The following is a 20,155-nucleotide window of genomic DNA, read 5'->3' as shown; positions in this document are numbered from 1 at the left end:
TATAGCACTGAAACGCCCTCAGGAAGAGGTGCTTTAAGACGTGGCTACCTAGCTAGGCGGATAACCTCCATTTGCCGTCGGCAGTGTTTTGGCTACTTCTAAATCACTAAGCCCCGCCTCCATGGCGACAAATAAAGTAAGTTTCTAACGAGTATCATCCCTGCAGGACGAGGAGTAGCTCAACATGCGTAGCTCACCGGCATCAAAATGTAAACAAACGCCATTGGTGGATCTACACCTAACGTCCACTGTAATGATATCAAGTACAGCCACGTATCTAGTCGATACTACTATGATTACGTCGAAATGTTTGGGCATCTTCTTTCTTTTTAAAAAAAAAATATATTATTGCTACAATAATAAACATTTTAAAAAGTAAAATCCACTTACAGTACATTAATTATTATTAGATTATAGTTGGTACAAAATGCGGCTGCTAGACTTTTGACAAGAACAAGAAAGTTTGATCACATTACGCCTGTACTGGCTCACCTGCACTGGCTTCCTGTGCACTTAAGATGTGACTTTAAGGTTTTACTACTTACGTATAAAATACTACACGGTCTAGCTCCATCCTATCTTGCCGATTGTATTGTACCATATGTCCCGGCAAGAAATCTGCGTTCAAAGGACTCCGGCTTATTAGTGATTCCCAAAGCCCAAAAAAAGTCTGCGGGCTATAGAGCGTTTTCCGTTCAGGCTCCAGTACTCTCGAGATGCCACCTCAGTAGAAGCATTTAAGTCTCACCTTAAAACTCATTTGTATACTCTAGCCTTTAAACAGACTCCCTTTTTAGACCAGTTGATCTGCCGTTTCTTTTCCTTTTCTTCTATGTCCCACTCTCCCTTGTGGAGGGGGTCCGGTCCGATCCGGTGGCCATGTGCTGCTCGCCTGTGTATCGGCTGGGGACATCTCTGCGCTGCTGATCCGCCTCCGCTTGGGATGGTTTCCTGCTGGCTCCGCTGTGAACGGGACTCTCGCTGCTGTGTTGGATCCGCTTTGGACTGGACTCTCGCGACTGTGTTGGATCCATTATGGATTGAACTTTCACAGTATCATGTTGAACTTTCACAGTATCATGTTAGACCCGCTCGACATCCATTGCTTTCCTCCTCTCCAAGGTTCTCATAGTCATCATTGTCACCGACGTCCCACTGGGTGTGAGTTTTCCTTGCCCTCATGTGGGCCTACTGAGGATGTCGTGGTGGTTTGTGCAGCCCTTTGAGACACTAGTGATTCAGGGCTATATAAGTAAACATTGATTGATTGATTGATTGATTAACACATCGGCACACACACATAAATCCCTTTGGTGCCCTCACAAGTGACCATAAATACCCTAAATAATTAACTTTAATAACCATATCGCTTCAGTATTAAACCTTTTAAAAAGTCCAGACACGCACCTGGGGATATGTTGATTGGCAACACTAAATGGTCCCTACTGTGTGAATGTGAGTGTGAATGTTGTCTGTCTATCTGTGTTGGCCCTGCGATGAGGTGGCGACTTGTCCATCTCATCGCCTTCCGCCCATGTGCAGCTGAGATAGGCTAAAGCAACCCCCGCGATAGAAGCGGTAGACAATGGACGGATGGATGGATTATGTTTATAAACTCAGGAAATATGTCCCTGGACACATGAGGACTTTGAATATGACCAATGTATGATCCTGTATCTACTTGGTATCGGATTGATACCCAAATTTGTGGTATCATCCAAAACTAATGTAAAGTAACAAAAAACAGAAGAATTAGTGATTATTACATTTAACAGAAGTGTAGATAGAACTTATTAAAAGAGAAAGTAAGCAGATATTAACAGTAAATGAGCAAGTAGATTAATGATTCATTTTCTACCACTTGTCCTTAGTAATGTTGACCAAATAAATGAATTATAAAAGACACAATATGTTACTGCATATGTCAGCAGACTAATTAGGAGCCTTAGTTTGTTTACTTACTACTAAAAGACAAGTTGTCTAGTATGTTCACTATTTTATTTAAGGACTTAACTGCAATAAGAAACATATGTTTAATGTACCCTAAGATTGTTTGTTAAAATAAAGCCAATAATGCAATTTTTTTGTGGTCCCCTTTATTTAGAAAAGTACCAAAATAATTTTAGTGCCGGTATCCGTACCAAAATATTGGTATCGTTACAACACTACAAAAAAACACCCTATATTTAAAAAAAACAAAAAAACAGGCTGTTTTTTGAGCAATTTTTGGCAAATTCTTTTCAATTTCCTGAAGGAACTCTCCTGAAGGATTTAATAAAATACTATCTACAGTGGGGCAAAAAAGTATTTAGTCAGCCACCGATTGTGCAAGTTCTCCCACTTAAAATGATGACAGAGGTCTGTAATTTTCATCATAGGTACACTTCAACTGTGAGAGACCGAATGTGAAAAAAAAATCCAGGAATTCACATTGTAGGAATTTTAAAGAATTTATTTGTAAATTATGGTGGAAAATAAGTATTTGGTCAACCATTCAAAGCTCTCACTGATGGAAGGAGGTTTTGGCTCAAAATCTCACGATACATGGCCCCATTCATTCTTTCCTTAACACGGATCAATCGTCCTAGCAGAAAAACAGCCCCATAGCATGATGTTTCCACCCCCATGCTTCACAGTAGGCATGGTGTTCTTGGGATGCAACTCAGTATTCTTCTTCCTCCAAACACGACGAGTTGAGTTTATACCAAAACGTTCTATTTTGGTTTCATCTGACCACATGACATTCTCCCCATCCTCTGCTGTATCATCCATGTATCCATTTTTCATCTGACTAAATACTTTTTTGCCCCACTGTACATGAGTAGAAGCATTTAAGTCCCATCTTAAAACAAATTTGTAGAGATGTCTGATAATGGCTTTTTTGCCGATATTCCGATATTATCCAACTCTTAATTACCGATTCCGATACTAACTGATACCGATATATACGCTTGTGGAATTAACACATTAGTATGCCTAATTTCTTTGTGATTCCCTGCATTAAACCAGGGGTCGGGAACATTTTTGGCTAAGAGAGCCTTACAAGCCAAATATTTTAAAAAGTATTTCCGTGAGAGCCATATAATACTTTTTTTAAGACTGAATACAACTAAATGAGTGCATTTTTAGGTAAGACCAACATTTGTATCATCCATGTATCCATTTTGGTATAAACTTAACTTGTTGTGTTTGGAGGAAGAAGAATACTGAGTTGCATCCCAAGAACACCATACCTACTGTGAAGCATGGGGGTGGAAACATCATGCTTTGGGGCTGTTTTTCTGCTAAGGGGACAGGACGATTGATCCGTGTTAAGGAAAGAATGAATGGGGCCATGTATCGTGAGATTTTGAGGCAAAACCTCCTTCCATCAGTGAGAGCTTTGAATGGTTGACCAAATACTTATTTTCCACCATAATTTACAAATAAATTCTTAAAAATTCTTACAATGTGAATTCCTGGATTTTTTTCTCCACATTCTGTCTCTCACAGTTGAAGTGTAACTATGATGAAAATTACAGACCTCTGTCATCATTTTAAGTGGGAGAACTTGCACAATCGGTGGCTGACTAAATACTTTTTTGCCCCACAGTATCTATCTACAGTGTCTGCCAATTGAACCATACACTGTGACTATTCTATGTTGTGCACACTTCACCTCTTCATTTCTTCCTCTTTTTCCACAGGCTTCAGAAGAGGCGTCTTTGCTGATGTCCAGCCCCAGAATGCTGCTCCCTGCATCAAGTGTACTATCACCTGGCACACCTTTGTCTGTGCACCACCAGATTCAGCTGCTCCAACAGCAGCTTCAGCAACAGCAGCAGCAAACACAGGTTTCTGTGGCACAGGTGGGTTGGCCTTATGCACACTACCAGTGTTTCCCATAGAACGGCAATATATTTGTGGCAGCTATGGTAGCGTGATGGTGCAAAAATGACATGGTCGTACGATTTGCAGTGTTTCCCCCAGAGAATTTGTTAGTTAAGGTGGTGGCTCTCCTGGGGGAGGGGCCCGGGAAAGGGGGTGGGTGGGTGTAAGGATCGGTGTATATCAGCCTATTTAGAACAGCCAACACGTCTCCACTTTGTCGCTGCCACCACAGCCTGGGGGGGCAATAGACTACAGACTGTGGTGAAGTAGGCCGTCTTCGTCGCGTGAAGAAGCCTCCGACTTTTGGTTGTGTTTTCCGCTCCATTTGCTGAATGACAATATACGATAAATATCTCGATATTTTTTCCGTCAAGTAAAAACAAAACAGTCCTAGTTAACTGAGATACTAAAATAATGACTTACAAAGTCAAAGTAATGACTTACTGAAAGTAAACCTTTGCAATAAGCGTTTGGGAAAAAAAGAGTTAAAAGTTGGGCCACAGTCTGACATATGCTCAACTCCATCCATCCATCCATCCATCCATCCATCCTTCCATCCATCCAGCCATCCATCCATCCATCCATCTATCCATCCATCCATCCATGATCCATTCATTTTCTACCGCTTGTCCCTTTTGAGCAGCAATGATAGACAGTATTGCTGCTTCTCACCTTTCCACTTCTTAGAACTTTACACCAATTTTTAATCTTGATGTCTCTTCAACATCGTACTGCAATAACTTTGCCTCATATCCTGTTCTCTCCAATCTCTTTTTTTTTTTTCCTGTGAAAGGTTCACCTCTTGACGGACCAACTCAGTGCAGAAGCTACAGCTCGACTGGAGGCCCAGGCTCGAGTCCATCAGTTACTGCTGCAAAACAAAGATCTGCTGCAACACATCTCGCTGCTGGTTAAACAGATCCAGGAACTCGAGACCAAAATTGCAGGACCTAACTCCAGTGAGTGTAGCTTTCCCACACATTCACCACATGGTTTCGAGTTCTTTTCAACTGCTGTATCGCACAAGTTGAGAAAGTTATCTTAGAGCATTTTTCATTGAAAACCTATGCAAAAACACACTCTCCGCACTTTTAAGAAAACCAACTGAACCCCACATGTACAAAACCCACAACCAGTGAAGGTTGTATGTTTAAATTGTAACAAAATACAATGATTTGCAAATCCTTTTCAATAGAGATGGCTTTTTTGCCAATATCCGATATTGTCCGATTTTTAATTACCGATTCCGATATCAACCGATACCGATATATACAGTCGTGGAATTAACACATTATTATGCCTAATTTTGTTGTGATGCCCCGCTGGATGCATTAAACAATGTAACAAGGTTTTCCAAAAAAAATCAACTCAAGTTATCGAAAAAAATGCCACTGCCATATTTATTATTGAAGTCACAAAGTGCATTATTTTTTTTAACATGCGCTCAAAACATCAGCTTGGAATTTGGGACGTGCTCTCCCTGAGAGAGCATGAGGAGGTTGAGGTGGTGCGGTTAGGGGGTAGCGGGGGTGTATATTGTAGCATCCCGGAAGAGTTAGTGGTGCAAGGGGTTCTGGGTATTTGTTATGTTGTGTTTCTGTTGTGTTACGGTGCGGATGTTCTCCCGAAATGTGTTTGTCATTCTTGTTTGGTGTGGGTTCACAGTGTGGCGCATATTTGTCCATCCATCCATCCATTTTCTACCGCTTATTCCCTTTTGGGGCCGCGGGGGGTGCTGGCGCCTATCTCAGCTACAATCGGGCGGAAGGCGGGGTACACCCAGGGCAAGTCGCCACCTCATCACAGGGCCAACACAGATAGACAGACAACATTCACACTCACATTCACACACTAGGGCCAATTTAGTGTTGCCAATCAACCTATCCCCAGTGTTAAAGTTGTTTATACGGCCACCCTCAGTGTGACCTGTATGGCTGTTGACCAAGCATGCATGCATTCACTTGTGTGTGTGAAAAGCCGTAGATATTACGTGATTGGGCCGGCTTATTGACATTCTGTATTTCTCCCTACGTCCGTGTACACAGCGGCGTTTGAAAAAGTCATAAATGTTACTTTTGAAACCGATACCGATAATTTCCGATGTTACATTTTAAAGCATTCATTCGGCAGCCTGATATTATCGGACATCTCGACTTTTCAACCTATATTCTATTGAACAGACTGTAAAGAAAATATATTTAACGCTCTAACTGTTAATCTTTGTTATTTTTTGCAAGTATTAACTAATTTGGAATTTGATGCCTGCAACATGTTTTCAAAAAAGCTGGCACGAGTGGCCAAATAAACTCAGAAAGTTGAGGAATGCTCATCAAACACTTATTTGGAACATCCCACAGGTGAACAGGCTAATTGGGAACAGGTGGGTGCCATGATTGGGTATAAAAGCAGCTTCCATGAAATGATCAGTCATTCGCAAACAAGGACGGGGCGAGGGTCACCATTTTGCAAACAAATGGGTGCGCAAATTTCCCAACAGTTTAAGAACAACATTTCTCAACAAGGTATTGCAAGAAATTTTGCGATTTCACCATCTACGATCTGTAATATCATCAAAAGGTTCAGAGAATCTGTAGAAATCACTGCACGTAAGCGGCAAGGACAAAAATACATTGAATGCCCATGATCTTCGATCCTTCAGGCGGTACTGCATCAAAAAGCGACAGCAGTGTGTAAAAGATATCACCACATGGGCTCAGGAACACTTCAGAAAACCCTGTCAGTAACCACAGTTTCTCGCTACACTTGTAAGTGCAAGTTAAAACTCTGCAATGCAAAGCGACAGCCATTCATCAACAACACCCAGATGAAACAAAAATTGAGCTGTTTGTCCACAATACCGCGCAATATGTTTGGAGGAGAAAAGGTGAGGCCTTTAATCCTAGGAACACCATGCCCACCATCAAGCATGGTGGTGGTAGTACTATGCTCTGTGCCTGTTTTGGTGCCAATGGAACTGGAACTTTAAATGGGACAATGAAAATGGGGGATTACCTCCAAATTCTTCAGGACAACCTAAGATCATCTGCCCGGAGGTTGGGTCTTCGGCGCAGTTGGGTGTTCCAACAAGACAATGACCCCCAAACACACGTCAATAGTGGTAAAGGAATGGCTAAATCGGGCTAGAATTAAGGTTTTAGAATGGCCTTCACAAAGTGCTGACTTAAACCCCATTCAGAACATGCGGACAATGCTGAAGAAACCAGTCGATGTCAGAAAACCAACAAATTTAGCTGAATTGCACCAATTTTGTCAAGAGGAGTGGTCAAAAATTCAACCAGAAGCTTGTGGATGACTACCAAAAGCGCCTTATTGCGGTGAAACTTGCCAAAGGACATGTAACCAAATATTAACATTGTTTTATGCATACTTTTGACCCAGCAGATTTGGTCACATTATCAGTAGACCCATAATAAATTCATAAAAGAATCAAACTTCATGAATGTAAACTTTTGTCACTCTATGACATCACAAATGGCCCACTGTTATTCTTTCATTCATTCATGTCATTCAGAGGCATCCAGACATGCGTGTAAGCTCACACCCAAATGCATGAACCTTATGAATTGACCAGTGTTTAGTTAGTTAAGGTGGTGTCTCTCTGGCGTACAGACCGGGTAAGAGGGCGGGTGGGTGTAAGGATCGGTGTAATTCGGCGTGTTGCCATCACGTCTCCACCTCGTCGCTGCCACCACAGCCTGGGGGGGGGGGCAATAGACTACAAACTGCGATGAAGTAGGCCGGCTTCGTCGCGTGAAGAAGCCTACAACTTTTGGTTGTGTATTCCATACCATTTGCTGAATGGTGATATACGATATATATCTCAGTATTTTTTCCGTAAAGTAAAAACAAAACAGTCCTAGTTACCTGAGATACTAAGTATGTCATTATTATGCCACAAGCTGGCATATGTTCAACTCATCGTGCTTAATTTATTACAGCATTTTGGGAAGCCTGTAGTTGATTTTTATTATGTAAATGTTGTATTTTTATCAACATGTGATAACAAGGACCCTGTCATTCAAAACTAGGCTGCTACATTACTAATAATTATTGTAGCTATAGCTGAAAAAAATAGTACAATAGCAATAGGAGAGACTGTTCGTCCCTGAACACCATGGAGTTCATGTAGGCTTTATGATGCAGTTACATTATTATATCAACTATCAGAGACAGCTTCAGGAAACTCTTCATTTAACATAATGTCGTTTTTTGCTGCTTCAACACAGCTCAATCAACACAGAAAAAGGTCAAGTTGAATAACTTAGTTGTTAACTGTAGGTCAATAATACTTGTCTTTCTCTCAGACAGACAGGGATTTTCTGTCGGTTTAGCTCGGTTGGTAGAGTGGCCGTGCCAGCAACTTGAGGGTTGCAGGTTCAATTCCCGCTTCCGCCATCCTAGTCACTGCCGTTGTGTCCTTGGGCAAGACACTTTACCCACCTGCTCCCAGTGCCACCCGCACTGGTTTAAATGTAACTTAGATATTGGGTTTCACTATGTAAAACGCTTTGAGTCACTGGAGAAAAGCGCTATATAAATATAATTCACTTCACTGTCTGTAACACACACCACAAAATGAGCTAACGTTACGCTAAAAGCTATTTAGCCTTTACTTCAAGGACTGCGAGCGAGCTGAGCTGCCGCTTATGTTTCTAGAACCTCAACGGGCTCATACTGATGTTGTTAGCAGTTGACTAGGAGGTGTTTATTATAATTTGGGGAGAGTCCGCTGCCTTATGCTTACCTGCTAAACACCTATCTGCTCACCACACCGTCTCTCCTCTCTGCCTGCCTCTGACTCCATGTGCTCTGAATACGCAATGCTAATTGGCTGTTACCGCTCTGTGAGTAACCAATCAGACGGATGTGTGGGTGGGACAATGCTGGGTGCTGCAGAGACGTACTCACAAAGGCAGAGGCAGAACTAAGCGGAGCAGCTTGTTAAGACTTTAGGTCAGGCGGTGGCTCTTTGTTGTTAAGACGGCCGCCTTAACAACCAAGCGCTGCGAAAAACCCTGGTGACGCCTCGGTTACGTTCGACACGAGTATTCAACATTTTAAAAACATTAGCACGTCCAAAAAATAGGAAAATCATCAAAACAGTATATTATTAAAGGCCTGCTGAAACCCACTATGCAGTCTGATAGTTTATATATCAATGATGAAATATTAACATTGCAACACATGCCAATACGGCCTTTTTAGTTTACTAAATTGCAATTTTAAATTTTGCGCCAAACTATCCTGCTGAAACGTCGCGGTATGACGACGTGTGCGCGTGACGTCACGCATTTTAGAGGACATTTTTTTCCAGCACCGATCCCAGCTATAAGTAGTCAGCTTTCATCGCATAATTCCACAGTATTACGGACATCTGTGTTGCTGAATCTTTTGCAATTTGTTCAATGAATAATGGAGACGTCAAAGAAGAAAGCTGCAGGTGGGGAGCGGTGTATTGCGGCCGCCTTTAGCAACACAAACACAGCCGGTGTTTCATTGTTTACATTCCCGAAAGATGACGGTGAAGCTTTACTATGGAACAGAGCGGACAAGCCAACACGGTTGTTTTAGACCACACACACAAAGTACAGTGTATTATGCAGCGATCATTTCGAAAGATTGTGTTTCGAAGAGGGTCCCTTGCGAAGGGCAAAGATGGGCATCGCCACCACCCGTCGACTGGTGCTGACGAAAGGTGCGGGGCCGACCTTAAGGTTATACAGTTACGACCATATAATCTCACTAAAACACTAGTAACACAATTAGCAAATAAGGGATTTTCCAGAATTATCCTTGTAAATTTGTCTAATAACATCTGAAAAGCTCCCACTGTACAGTCTTTTTTTTTTTCTAGTCCTTCACTCTCATTTTCCTCATCCACAAATCTTTCATCCTCGCTCAAATAAATGGGGAAATCTTCGCTTTCTCGGTACGAATCGCTCTGGCTGCTGGTGGTCATGATTGTAAACAATGTTCAGATGTGAGGAGCTCCACAACCTGACACGTCACGCGCACATCGTCTGCTACTTCCGATACTGGCAAGGCTTTTTTATTAGCGACCAAAAGTTGGGAACTTTATCGTGGATGTTATCTACTAAACCCTTTCAGCAAAAATATGTCAATATCGCGAAATGATCAAGTATGACACATAGAATGGACCTGCTATCCCCGTTTAAATAAGAAAATCTCATTTCAGTAGGCCTTTAAGTCTGTTGCTTTTGTCGATACATTATGTTTTTATGTAGGTACTGTATATAAATCGATGTGCTTGAAAAAAAAAAAAGCAACCAAAACAAATTACAGAAAAAATTAATTCAGTTAGATTCATGTTGAGTGATGGTTTTATTAACCATTAGAGATACATTCAGTAAAGGTAAAACACGAGATTATCATAATGCGCTGAATTATGGTTCTTCACAAGCTCAGGTCTTCACCTCCCTTGAGCAAAAACCACTGCAGATATCCAGACGAGAAAATATGCACACACACACTAAAAAAAATCACTTTTAAGGGCAGCTTTTTTAATGCAGAACTGAACTTGGTCTCAGTCAGCTGATTCATAATCAGCTTTATGGACCAATAATGGTAATCATTTTATTTTGCTCTCACAGTACAGAACACATGAGATACAGTGGGGCAAAAAAGTATTTAGTCAGCCACCGATTGTGCAAGTTCTCCCACTTAAAATGATGACAGAGGTCTGTAATTTTCATCATAGGTACACTTCAACTGAGAGAGACAGAATGTGAAAAAAAAAATCCACGAATTCCCATTGTAGGAATTTTAAAGAATTTATTTGTAAATTATGGTGGAAAATAAGTATTTGGTCAACCATTCAAAGCTCTCACTGATGGAAGGAGGTTTTGGCTCAAAATCTCACGATACATGGCCCCATTCATTCTTTCCTTTACACGGATCAATCGTCCTGTCCCCTTAGCAGAATAACAGCCCCAAAAGCATGATGTTTCCACCCCCATACTTCACAGTAGGTATGGTGTTCTTGGGATGCAACTCAGTATTCTTCTTCCTCCAAACACGACGAGATGAGTTTATACCAAAAAGTTCATCTGACCACATGACACTCTCCCAATCCTCTGCTGTATCATCCATGTATCCATTTTGGTAGAAACTCAACTCGTCGTGTTTGGAGGAAGAAGAATACTGAGTTGCATCCCAAGAACACCACACCTACTGTGAAGCATGGGGGTGGAAACGTCATGCTTTGTGGCTGTTTTTCTGCTAAGGGGACAGGACGATTGATCCGTGGGGTGGTTTAGCTCGGTTGATAGAGTGACCGTGCCAGCAACTTGAGGGTTGCAGGTTCGATTCCCGCTTCTGCCAACCTAGTCACTGCCGTTGTGTCCTTCGGCAAGACACTTTACCCACCTGCTCCCAGTGCCACCCACACTGGTTTGAATATAACTTAGAGATTGGGTTTCACTATGTAAAGCGCTTTGAGTCACTAGAGAAAAAGCGCTATATAAATATAATTCACTTCACTTCACTACTCAAAAAAAACAAACAGTCATGAAGTTTGCTTATTTTATCCATCCATCCATCCATTTTCTACCGCTTATTCCCTTTTGGGGTCGCGGGGGGCGCTGGCGCCTATCTCAGCTACAATCGGGCGGAAGGCGGGGTACACCCTAGACAAGTCGCCACCTCATCGCAGGGCCAACACAGATAGACAGACAACATTCACACTCACATTCACACACAATGGGTCTACTGAAAATGTGACCAAATCTGCTGGGTCAAAAGTATGCATAAAACAATGTTAATATTTGGTTACATGTCCCCTTGGTAAAATTCACTGCAATAAGGCGCTTTTGGTAGCCATCCACAAACTTCTGGTATGCTTTTGTTTGAATTTTTGACCACTCCCCTTGACAAAATTGGTGCAGTTCAGCTAAATTTGTTGGTTTTCTGACATGGACTTGTTTCTTCAGCATTGTCCACATTTTTAAGTCAGGACTTTGGGAAGGCCATTCTAAAACCTTAATTCTAGCCATTCCTTTACCACTTTTGACGTATGTTTGGGGTCATTGTCCTGTTGGAACACCCAACTGTGCCCAAAACCCAACCTCTGGGCTGATAATTTTCAATTGTCCTGAAGAATTTGGAGGTAATCCTCCTTTTTCATTGTCCCATTTACTCTTTGTAAAGCACCAGTTCCATTGACAGCAAAACAGGCCCAGAGCATAATACTACCACCACCATGCTTGACGGTGGGTATGGTGTTCCTGGGATTAAAGGCCTCACCTTTTCTCCTCCAAACAAATTGCTGGGTATTGTGGCCAAACAGCTCAATTTATGTTTCATCTGACATCACATGGACAAAAATTAAACCTTCGGGAGGAAAGTTCTGTGGTCAGCATGTGCTCCAATCACTCTATCACAAAAAAAACAAGAGTTGTAGAAATTATTGGAAACTCAAGACAGCCATGACATTATGTCCTTTACAAGTGTCTGTAAACTGATGGGTGAACCGAGCTAAATATCGATAGTATTAAAACCAAGTGCATTATCATACCATACTATTGTGATGAGATTGATACTTTTCAGTTCACTTTTATGTTTAGTTCAAAGATTTCAGGACCTTTATTGACATACCAGAACACATGAGATGGCACAACATTTAGTACCCAAGCTCCCAGATTTAGCCCAATAAGTACCCCCAAGAACGGTAGTATGAACATAATAATTAAATAAAATAGTATAGGTCCTGGGTTCGATTCTTGGGCTCGGGGTCTTTCTGTGTGGAGTTTGCATGTTCTCCCCGTGAATGCGTGGGTTCCCTCCGGGTACTCCGGCTTCCTCCCACCTCCAAAGACATGCACCTGGGGATAGGCCCCTCCCACTTCCAAAGACATGCACCTGGGGATAGGTTGATTGGCAACACTAAATTGGCCCTAGTGTGTGAATATACCGCAATTATATCGTACCGTGGTCCTAAGACCGTGATAATATCGTACCGTAAGATGTTGTCTGTCTATCTGTGTTGGCTCTGCGCTGAGGTGGCGACTTGTTCGTGGTGTACCCGGCCTTCCGCACGAGTGCAGCTGGGATAGGCTCCAGCATCCCGAGAGGGAAGATTTTAAACTGTTACATTACTAGTTAATAGGAATAGATCATGCTTGAAACAGAGAAAACGAATTGATTGTGGCTTGTGCAGCCCTTTGAGACACTTGTGACTTTGGGTTATATAAATAAACATTGATAGATTGATTGATTGATTGAGATTGTTATCCTGTAGTGCCGTGTTTCTTAACCATTGTTGAACCGCGAGCGCCTCTTCGAGGGCCGCCAGAAAATATCGGTTTCCCAGCTGTGGTCCGTATGGGCTGCAGCAGTACTCAGCTGTAATACACTTTTCCACCACTTGTGGCAGTATTAACAATATCAAACAAACATAACAAGTCTGGAGCTAAAGCCATAAAGAAGTTTCTTCGGCGCAAAAAAATATGACTAAAGTGCTGAAGCTGTATTTTCATTTCCACTTAGATTTTCAAACATATATATTATAAGTATTATTATTTTTAGTAGTAGTAGTAGTAGTATTTATATTAATATATTTAAAATGTATTTAATTTAGCAGTGCATATTGTATGTGCATGTATTTGTCATCAGTTCTACGAGTCTCTTCTTTTGCAGTATATTTGTTTAGTATTTATTTTTCTTATTAGCCAGACTTAAGCTTGATAATCTTTGTGATTTGCACATGCTTTCATATAATTTGACCAGGTTGCAAGTAGGTTAGATATAATTATTGAATCTGATTAAAGAGTGTGAGCAAGGTTACTAATTCAGTGTTAATATTTGAATGGAAAAAGTAGTGGAAAAGTTGAGCCCTGAGGTCAAAAAGGTACAGAACCCATGCTGGACTGGAAGTCAAATATAATACAATCACAATGTGTTACACAATTCCACAAATCTCTGGGGATTATGTCAGGGGATTATGGCCAAAAAAAAGCCAAGTGATTTGAAAGAATAGCTGCTTGTGTTAATTTATTTTGCACTGTTGACTTTATCTTGCACAAGCAATTGTATCATGTAATACAAAGGAATACCTATTTTATTATGTTACATTCACTTAACTTGTTATACTGATGTATTTTTCAATTGATTGTTGATTAAAATAAATTAAAAACAATTGGTTGTTTTGCCTAAAGTCTTGTCCAGTGTTTTATATCAACAACAAATGGTTACTTTGGTATCACATTTTTTTTCCTGTGCTATTACTAACATTTTTGTGTCTATAATACAACACCTTAAACCATCACAGATGCTGACTTTTCAACTTTGCGCCTATAACAATCCGGATGGTTCTTTTCCTCTTTGTTCTGGAGGACACGACGTCCACAGTTTCCGAAAACAATTCGAAATGTGGACGCGTCAGACCACACAGCACTTTTCCACTTTGCATCAGTCCATTTTAGATGAGCTCAGGCCCAGCAAAGCCGGCGGCGTTTCTGGGTGTTGTTGATAAACGCCTTTTGCATCGCATAGTGGAGTTTTAACTTGCACTTACAGAAGAAGCGGAGAACTGTAGTTACTGACAGTGCTTTTCTGGAGTGTTCCTGAGCCCATGTGGTGATATCCTTTACACACCAATGTCGCTTTTTGATGCAGTACTGCCTGAGGGATCGAAGGTCAAGGGCATTCAATGTTGGTTTTCAGTGATTTCTCCAGATTCTCTGAACCCTTTGATATTGCATTACTGTAGATGGTGAAATCCCTAAATTTCTTGCAATAGCTGTTTGAGAAATGTTGTTCTTAAACAATTTGCTTGCGCATTTGTTCACAAAGTGGTGACCCTCGCCCCATCCTTGTTTGTAAATGACTGGGCATTTCACGGAAGCTGCCTTTATACCCAATCATGGCACCCACCTGTTCCCAACAGTGGGATGTTCCAAATAAGTGTTTGATGAGCATCCCTCAACTTTCTCAGTCTTTTTTGCCACGTGTGCCAGCTTTTTCGAAACATGCTGCAGGCATCAAATTCCAAATGAGCTAAGAGTTGCAAGAAATAACATTTTCCAGTTTGCACGTTAAGTATCTTGTCTTTGCAGTCTATTCAATTGAATATAAGTCGAAAAGGATTTGCAAGTCATTGTATTCTGTTTTTGTTGACGATTTACACAATTTGCCAACTTCACTGGTTTTGGGTTTTGTAGAATATGCAAATATGTTTTTATTACTGTATGCATACTGTAACATATATAAATACATGTATTATTTAGGAAAAAATAAGTGGACAACCATATATGAATTTTTGTAAATAAATCATAAAATCCCACCTGTGTTGATCCAACTGTTTAATTTTTTTTCTCCATATGTTTCTTATCAGTGGGATCCCTGGACAGTTTGTTGGAGATCACTTTCCGCTCCACTGTGCCCCCGGTAATCTGTGACCCAACAACCCCTAAACCAGAGATGTCCGCCCTGAACTTACCCCAGCTTTGCTCCACCGACGGAACCACTAACGCCTTTGCTACTTCCCACGGGACTCTGGGAAGCCCACTAGGTAGGGACCGTCTTCTCAAACTAGAGTGTTTTCGTTTTCTCCCAGGACCCCCAGGGTCTCCACCGCCTCGCCTCCCCTCGCCTCCCCCTCCGCTCAAAATCAACAGGCTGGAAGTGATGGAGATGCCGGAGGGCACAGCACAGTTGTCAGGCTGCAACCCTGAATCTCGGTTCCAAGAGTCAGGTATCGTCTCGGAGTACGGCTCCAACACAGACGACAGTGACGACAGGGAGGGTGAGGGAGAAGGGGAGGACGAGGAGGAAGAGGATGAGATGGACTTGTTTGGTTGGGGGAGAGATGCAGAGACCCTTAGGCTGTTAAATGTTCTCAACCAAAACGGAACCGCTGACCGTCTGGGAGATGAAATAGAAGTGTGACTGTCTGAGCTCCTCTCCTGAAGAGGCTGACTTCAGAGACTACAGCAACTACTGACTCTCAGATATACACTACATGTATTTGCCAGTGATCTTTAATTGATATTGTTCTCTCATTAATAGCAAGATGTCAAGTCAGCTCTGTCTGTCTCTGATAAAATATGGATAGGTCTGAAATATTTAGGTGAACTGTTAAAAAGATCGGCTTACTGTATTTTCCGCACTATAGGGCGCACTGGAATATACAGTGGGGCAAAAAAAAGTATTTAGTCCGCCACCGATTGTGCAGGTTCTCCCACTTAAAATGATGACAGAGGTCTGTAATTTTCATCATAGGTACACTTCAACTGTGAGAGACAGAATAAGAAAAATACATCCAGGAGTTCACATTGTAGGAATTTTAAATAATTTATTTGTAAATTATGGTGGAAAATAAGTATTTGGTCAACCATTCAAAGCTCTCACTGATGGAAGGAGGTTTTGGCTCAAAATCTCACGATACATGGCCCCATTCATTCTTTCCTTAACACGGATCAATCGTCCTGTCCCCTTAGCAGAAAAACAGCCCCAAAGCATGATGTTTCCACCCCCATGCTTCACAGTAGGTGTGGTGTTCTTGGGATGCAACTCAGTATTCTTCTTCCTCCAAACACGACGAGTTGAGTTTATACCAAAATGGATACATGGATGATACAGCAGAGGATTGGGAGAATGTCATGTGGTCAGATGAAACTAAAATAGAACTTTTTGGTATAAACTCAACTCGTCGTGTTTGGAGGAAGAAGAATACTGAGTTGCATCCCAAGAATACCATACCTACTGTGAAGCATGGGGGTGGAAACATCATGCTTTGGGGCTGTTTTTCTGCTAAGGGGACAGGACGATTGATCCGTGTTAAGGAAAGAATGAATGGGGCCATATATCGTGAGATTTTGAGCCAAAACCTGCTTCCATCAGTGAGAGCTTTGAATGGTTGACCAAATACTTATTTTCCACCATAATTTACAAATAAATTCTTTAAAATTCCTACAATGTGAATTCCTGGATTTTTTTTTCACATTCTTCCTCTCACAGTTGAAGTGTACCTATGATGAAAATTACAGACCTCTGTCATCATTTTAAGTGGGAGAACTTGCACAATCGGTGGCTGACTAAATACTTTTTTGCCCCACTGTAAGGCACACTGCCGATGAATGGTCTGTTTTTGATATTTTTTCTTATAAAAAGCACACTGGATTATAGAGTGCATTAAAGGAGTCATATACGGTGTATATATATTTATATATTCCTTGTGGTCTACATAACATGTAATGGTGGTTCTTTGGTTAAAATGTTGCATAGATTATGTTTTTACTGATAATCTTCAAGCCGCTTTTTGACAGTCGCTTCCGGATGTGCCGTTTTGTGGGCGGTCTTATTTACGTGGCTCACCTTCGGCAGCGTCTTGTCCCCGTCATCTTTGTTGTAGCGGTGTAGCGTGCAAGGATGGAAAATATGGAGGCAACTGTTTTAATGACAGTCAGACTTTACTTAAATCAATAGCGGAGCAGCATGTCCTCATCCGGAAACAACAACAAGGCCGGAAATGTGTCCCGTGAAAAACCGTCTGACCAGAACTCTAATAACTGAAGTTCCTTGGGTGAATAATGTAAACTCACTACACCGGTATGTTTTAGCGCTTTCATTTTTCACTGACAGAAATACGTAAGAACTAGGGATGTCGGATAATATCAGATTGCCGATGAATGCTTTAAAATGTAATATCGGAAATGATCGATATCGGTTAGAAAATGATCGGTATCGGTTTCAGTAAGTTAAATTTATGATTTTTTAAAACGCAGCTGTGTACACGGACGTGGGGTGAAGTACTGAGCGCCAATAAACCTTAAAGGCACTACCTTTGCGTGCCGGCCCAGTCACATAATACATAGAGTTTTTCACACACACAAGTGAATGGAACGCATACTTGGTCAACAACCTTACAGGTCACACTGAGTATGGCCGTATAAACAACTTGAACACTGTTACAAATACGCGCCACACTGTGAACCCACACCGAACAAGAATGACAAACACATTTCGGGAGAACATCCGCACCGTAACACAACATAAACACAACAGAACAAATACCCGGAACCCCTTGCAGCACTAACTCTTCCGGGACGCTACAATACGAAACACCCCCCCCCCCCCCCCACACACACACACATATACACACCCCTCACCCTCCCAAATTCCAAGCTGCTGTTTTGAGGCATGTTAAAAAAAAAAAGCACTTTTTGACTTCAATAATAAATATGGCAGTGCCATGTTGGCATTTTTTTCCCATAACCTGAGTTGATTTATTTTGGAAAACCTTGTTACATTGTTTAATGCATCCAGCGGGGCATCACAACAAAATTAGACATAATAATGTGTTAATTCCACGACTGTATATATCGGTATCGGTTGATATCGGAATCGTATTTAAGAGTTGGACAATATCGGAATATCGGATATCGGCAAAAAAGGCATTATCGGACATCTCTAGTAAGAACTTTATACCACTTTATATTACAAATGGCGACAGCAGAGGATCAAAGTCCCATAACAAGAAGATAGAGAAAAAGAAGTAGCCTATGAACTATGTTGTCGGCACAGACTACAAAGGCGGACTCGCGCAATTTTTCAGGATTTATGCAGATCCCAAATACGGATCAGTAAGTACCAGACGGCAAGGAAAGTTGCTTTTGCATAACATTGCAAAACAAAACGCCAGGTAATATGTCTTACCTTATACACACACCATAATAAAACTCGTATGTTTAATGCGCTGATAGTCCACCAAGCGGAGCGGCTTCATAACTTACCAAAGTCGTACCAAAACATGTTAATAGATTTTTGAGCGCCGTGTCTAGTGTTCTATATTTTCAATGGAACATATAAAAGGTTGGTGTTGTTGTTATATTGCCACCGCTATCTCTTATGTTTGACTGCCATCTACTGGTCACACTTATCATTACACCATGTACCAAATAAAATAGTTTTGAAGTCGGTGAGCAAAACCAGAATTATTCCGTACATTAGGCGGGTTATTAGGCGCACTGTCGAGTTTTGAGGGGGAAAAAAAGGATTTTAAGTGCGCCTTATAGTCCGGAAAATACGGTATTTAGATGATCTTTTTGGTGCTCTGACTAAAAACAACATCTATTCATGGCATATCAACGTTATCTACCTAATTTATTAGATTAGTTCGTGCAAAAAGTGCAAAAGAAATGATCATATATAATTCATGAGACTTGCTTCACGGTCCACTATTGTGCAAAGTTGACTTTTTAATGATGCAACAATATGCTCCTGTTTATGATCATCAAACTGAGAAAAATCTGTCATCTCCTTCACTTGTTTGCTGCACTTTTGAGAGAAGAAGCAGTCAGACAGTCACGTTTGATGTTTTGAAAGACCTACTTCCTCACATACCGCCTCTGAGCCACCATTGTACACACCCTACCCCCTCTACTTCATGGAGGACAGCTTTGTGGAAAAAAAAAACGAATTCCCTGCACAAATCTTAAAATAAAAGCTTGAACTATGCCAAATATTTGTCAATCATCTACCGACATGGGAGCTTTTTAGTTGTATGGCTTGGTTTTTCTTCAGCAAATAGGCTAACATGTTAACCGTAACTGTAGCTCACATAGATATGTCAGAATGTGTCTTCTCCCCCACTTCTTCAGAGAACCTATGATCATTTTCCTCTTTTCTGACTTATACATTTTGTTACAATATTGGATAGTCGTGTTAAACAATGCCAAAGCGTCAATTCATTAGCTTTTAATACATTTGGGTGTATCTGCTGTCTGCCTCCTCCGCTTCTACTGTTATTCCTTCTTGTTTCATGCCCTCCCGCCTGCTTTGATGTCTATAAAAGAAGTACTTAGGTCTTTATTTGTTCACATTTTAAACGGGACTTGTTTTATTGCAAAACATTTTGGAGAAAAAACAGCAGAATTTCCACATTGTTACTAATCAGCAACAGGTGTGCAGATGGCCCAGGTGGGCCTTGTTATCTAATCACCTGTCGCTCTGTCTAAGCAGCAGCCGGGGAGAAGAAGGGGGAGCTGGCGTGAGAAAGAAAGCGTGCCTGTCAAAGCCAAAAAGAAAATTGCTGGAAAGCAACCGACAGCCTTTTATTGGAAAATATACCAGTATTGCACCATGAAACGGGTTTTCAGGGAGACGCTTGGTGGTCTGGAAGACCCATTGGAAGGGATTTTCCACAGTAGGAATCATAGAATGCTGGTGAAAGCAGTTTTTTTTGGGACGCGGCATTGTGCGGCAAACACGGAGTATTAATTGTTGTAATTGTCGAATGTGTATACCG

General features: G+C 41.3%; 1 protein-coding gene across 3 annotated transcripts in view; it reads left to right on the top strand.

The window, feature by feature from the left end:
* Positions 1 to 20,155, top strand: part of LOC133540825 (carboxyl-terminal PDZ ligand of neuronal nitric oxide synthase protein-like) — a 158,707-nt gene that overhangs the window by 89,750 nt on the left and 48,802 nt on the right. For 2 of the 3 annotated variants that reach the window (XM_061883778.1, XM_061883777.1), the window contains exons 6-8: positions 3,687 to 3,848; positions 4,664 to 4,829; positions 15,242 to 15,418. In XM_061883778.1, coding sequence (XP_061739762.1) covers positions 3,687 to 3,848; positions 4,664 to 4,829; positions 15,242 to 15,418 — 505 coding nt within the window. Of the gene's footprint in view, positions 1 to 3,686; positions 3,849 to 4,663; positions 4,830 to 15,241; positions 16,074 to 20,155 lie in introns of those variants that run through there. The other variant, XM_061883779.1, reaches the window with a different exon arrangement.

The sequence above is a fragment of the Nerophis ophidion genome, linkage group LG22, assembly GCF_033978795.1.
Source record: "Nerophis ophidion isolate RoL-2023_Sa linkage group LG22, RoL_Noph_v1.0, whole genome shotgun sequence".
Lineage (NCBI taxonomy): Eukaryota > Metazoa > Chordata > Actinopteri > Syngnathiformes > Syngnathidae > Nerophis > Nerophis ophidion.
This window is presented reverse-complemented; position numbering and strand designations above follow the sequence as displayed.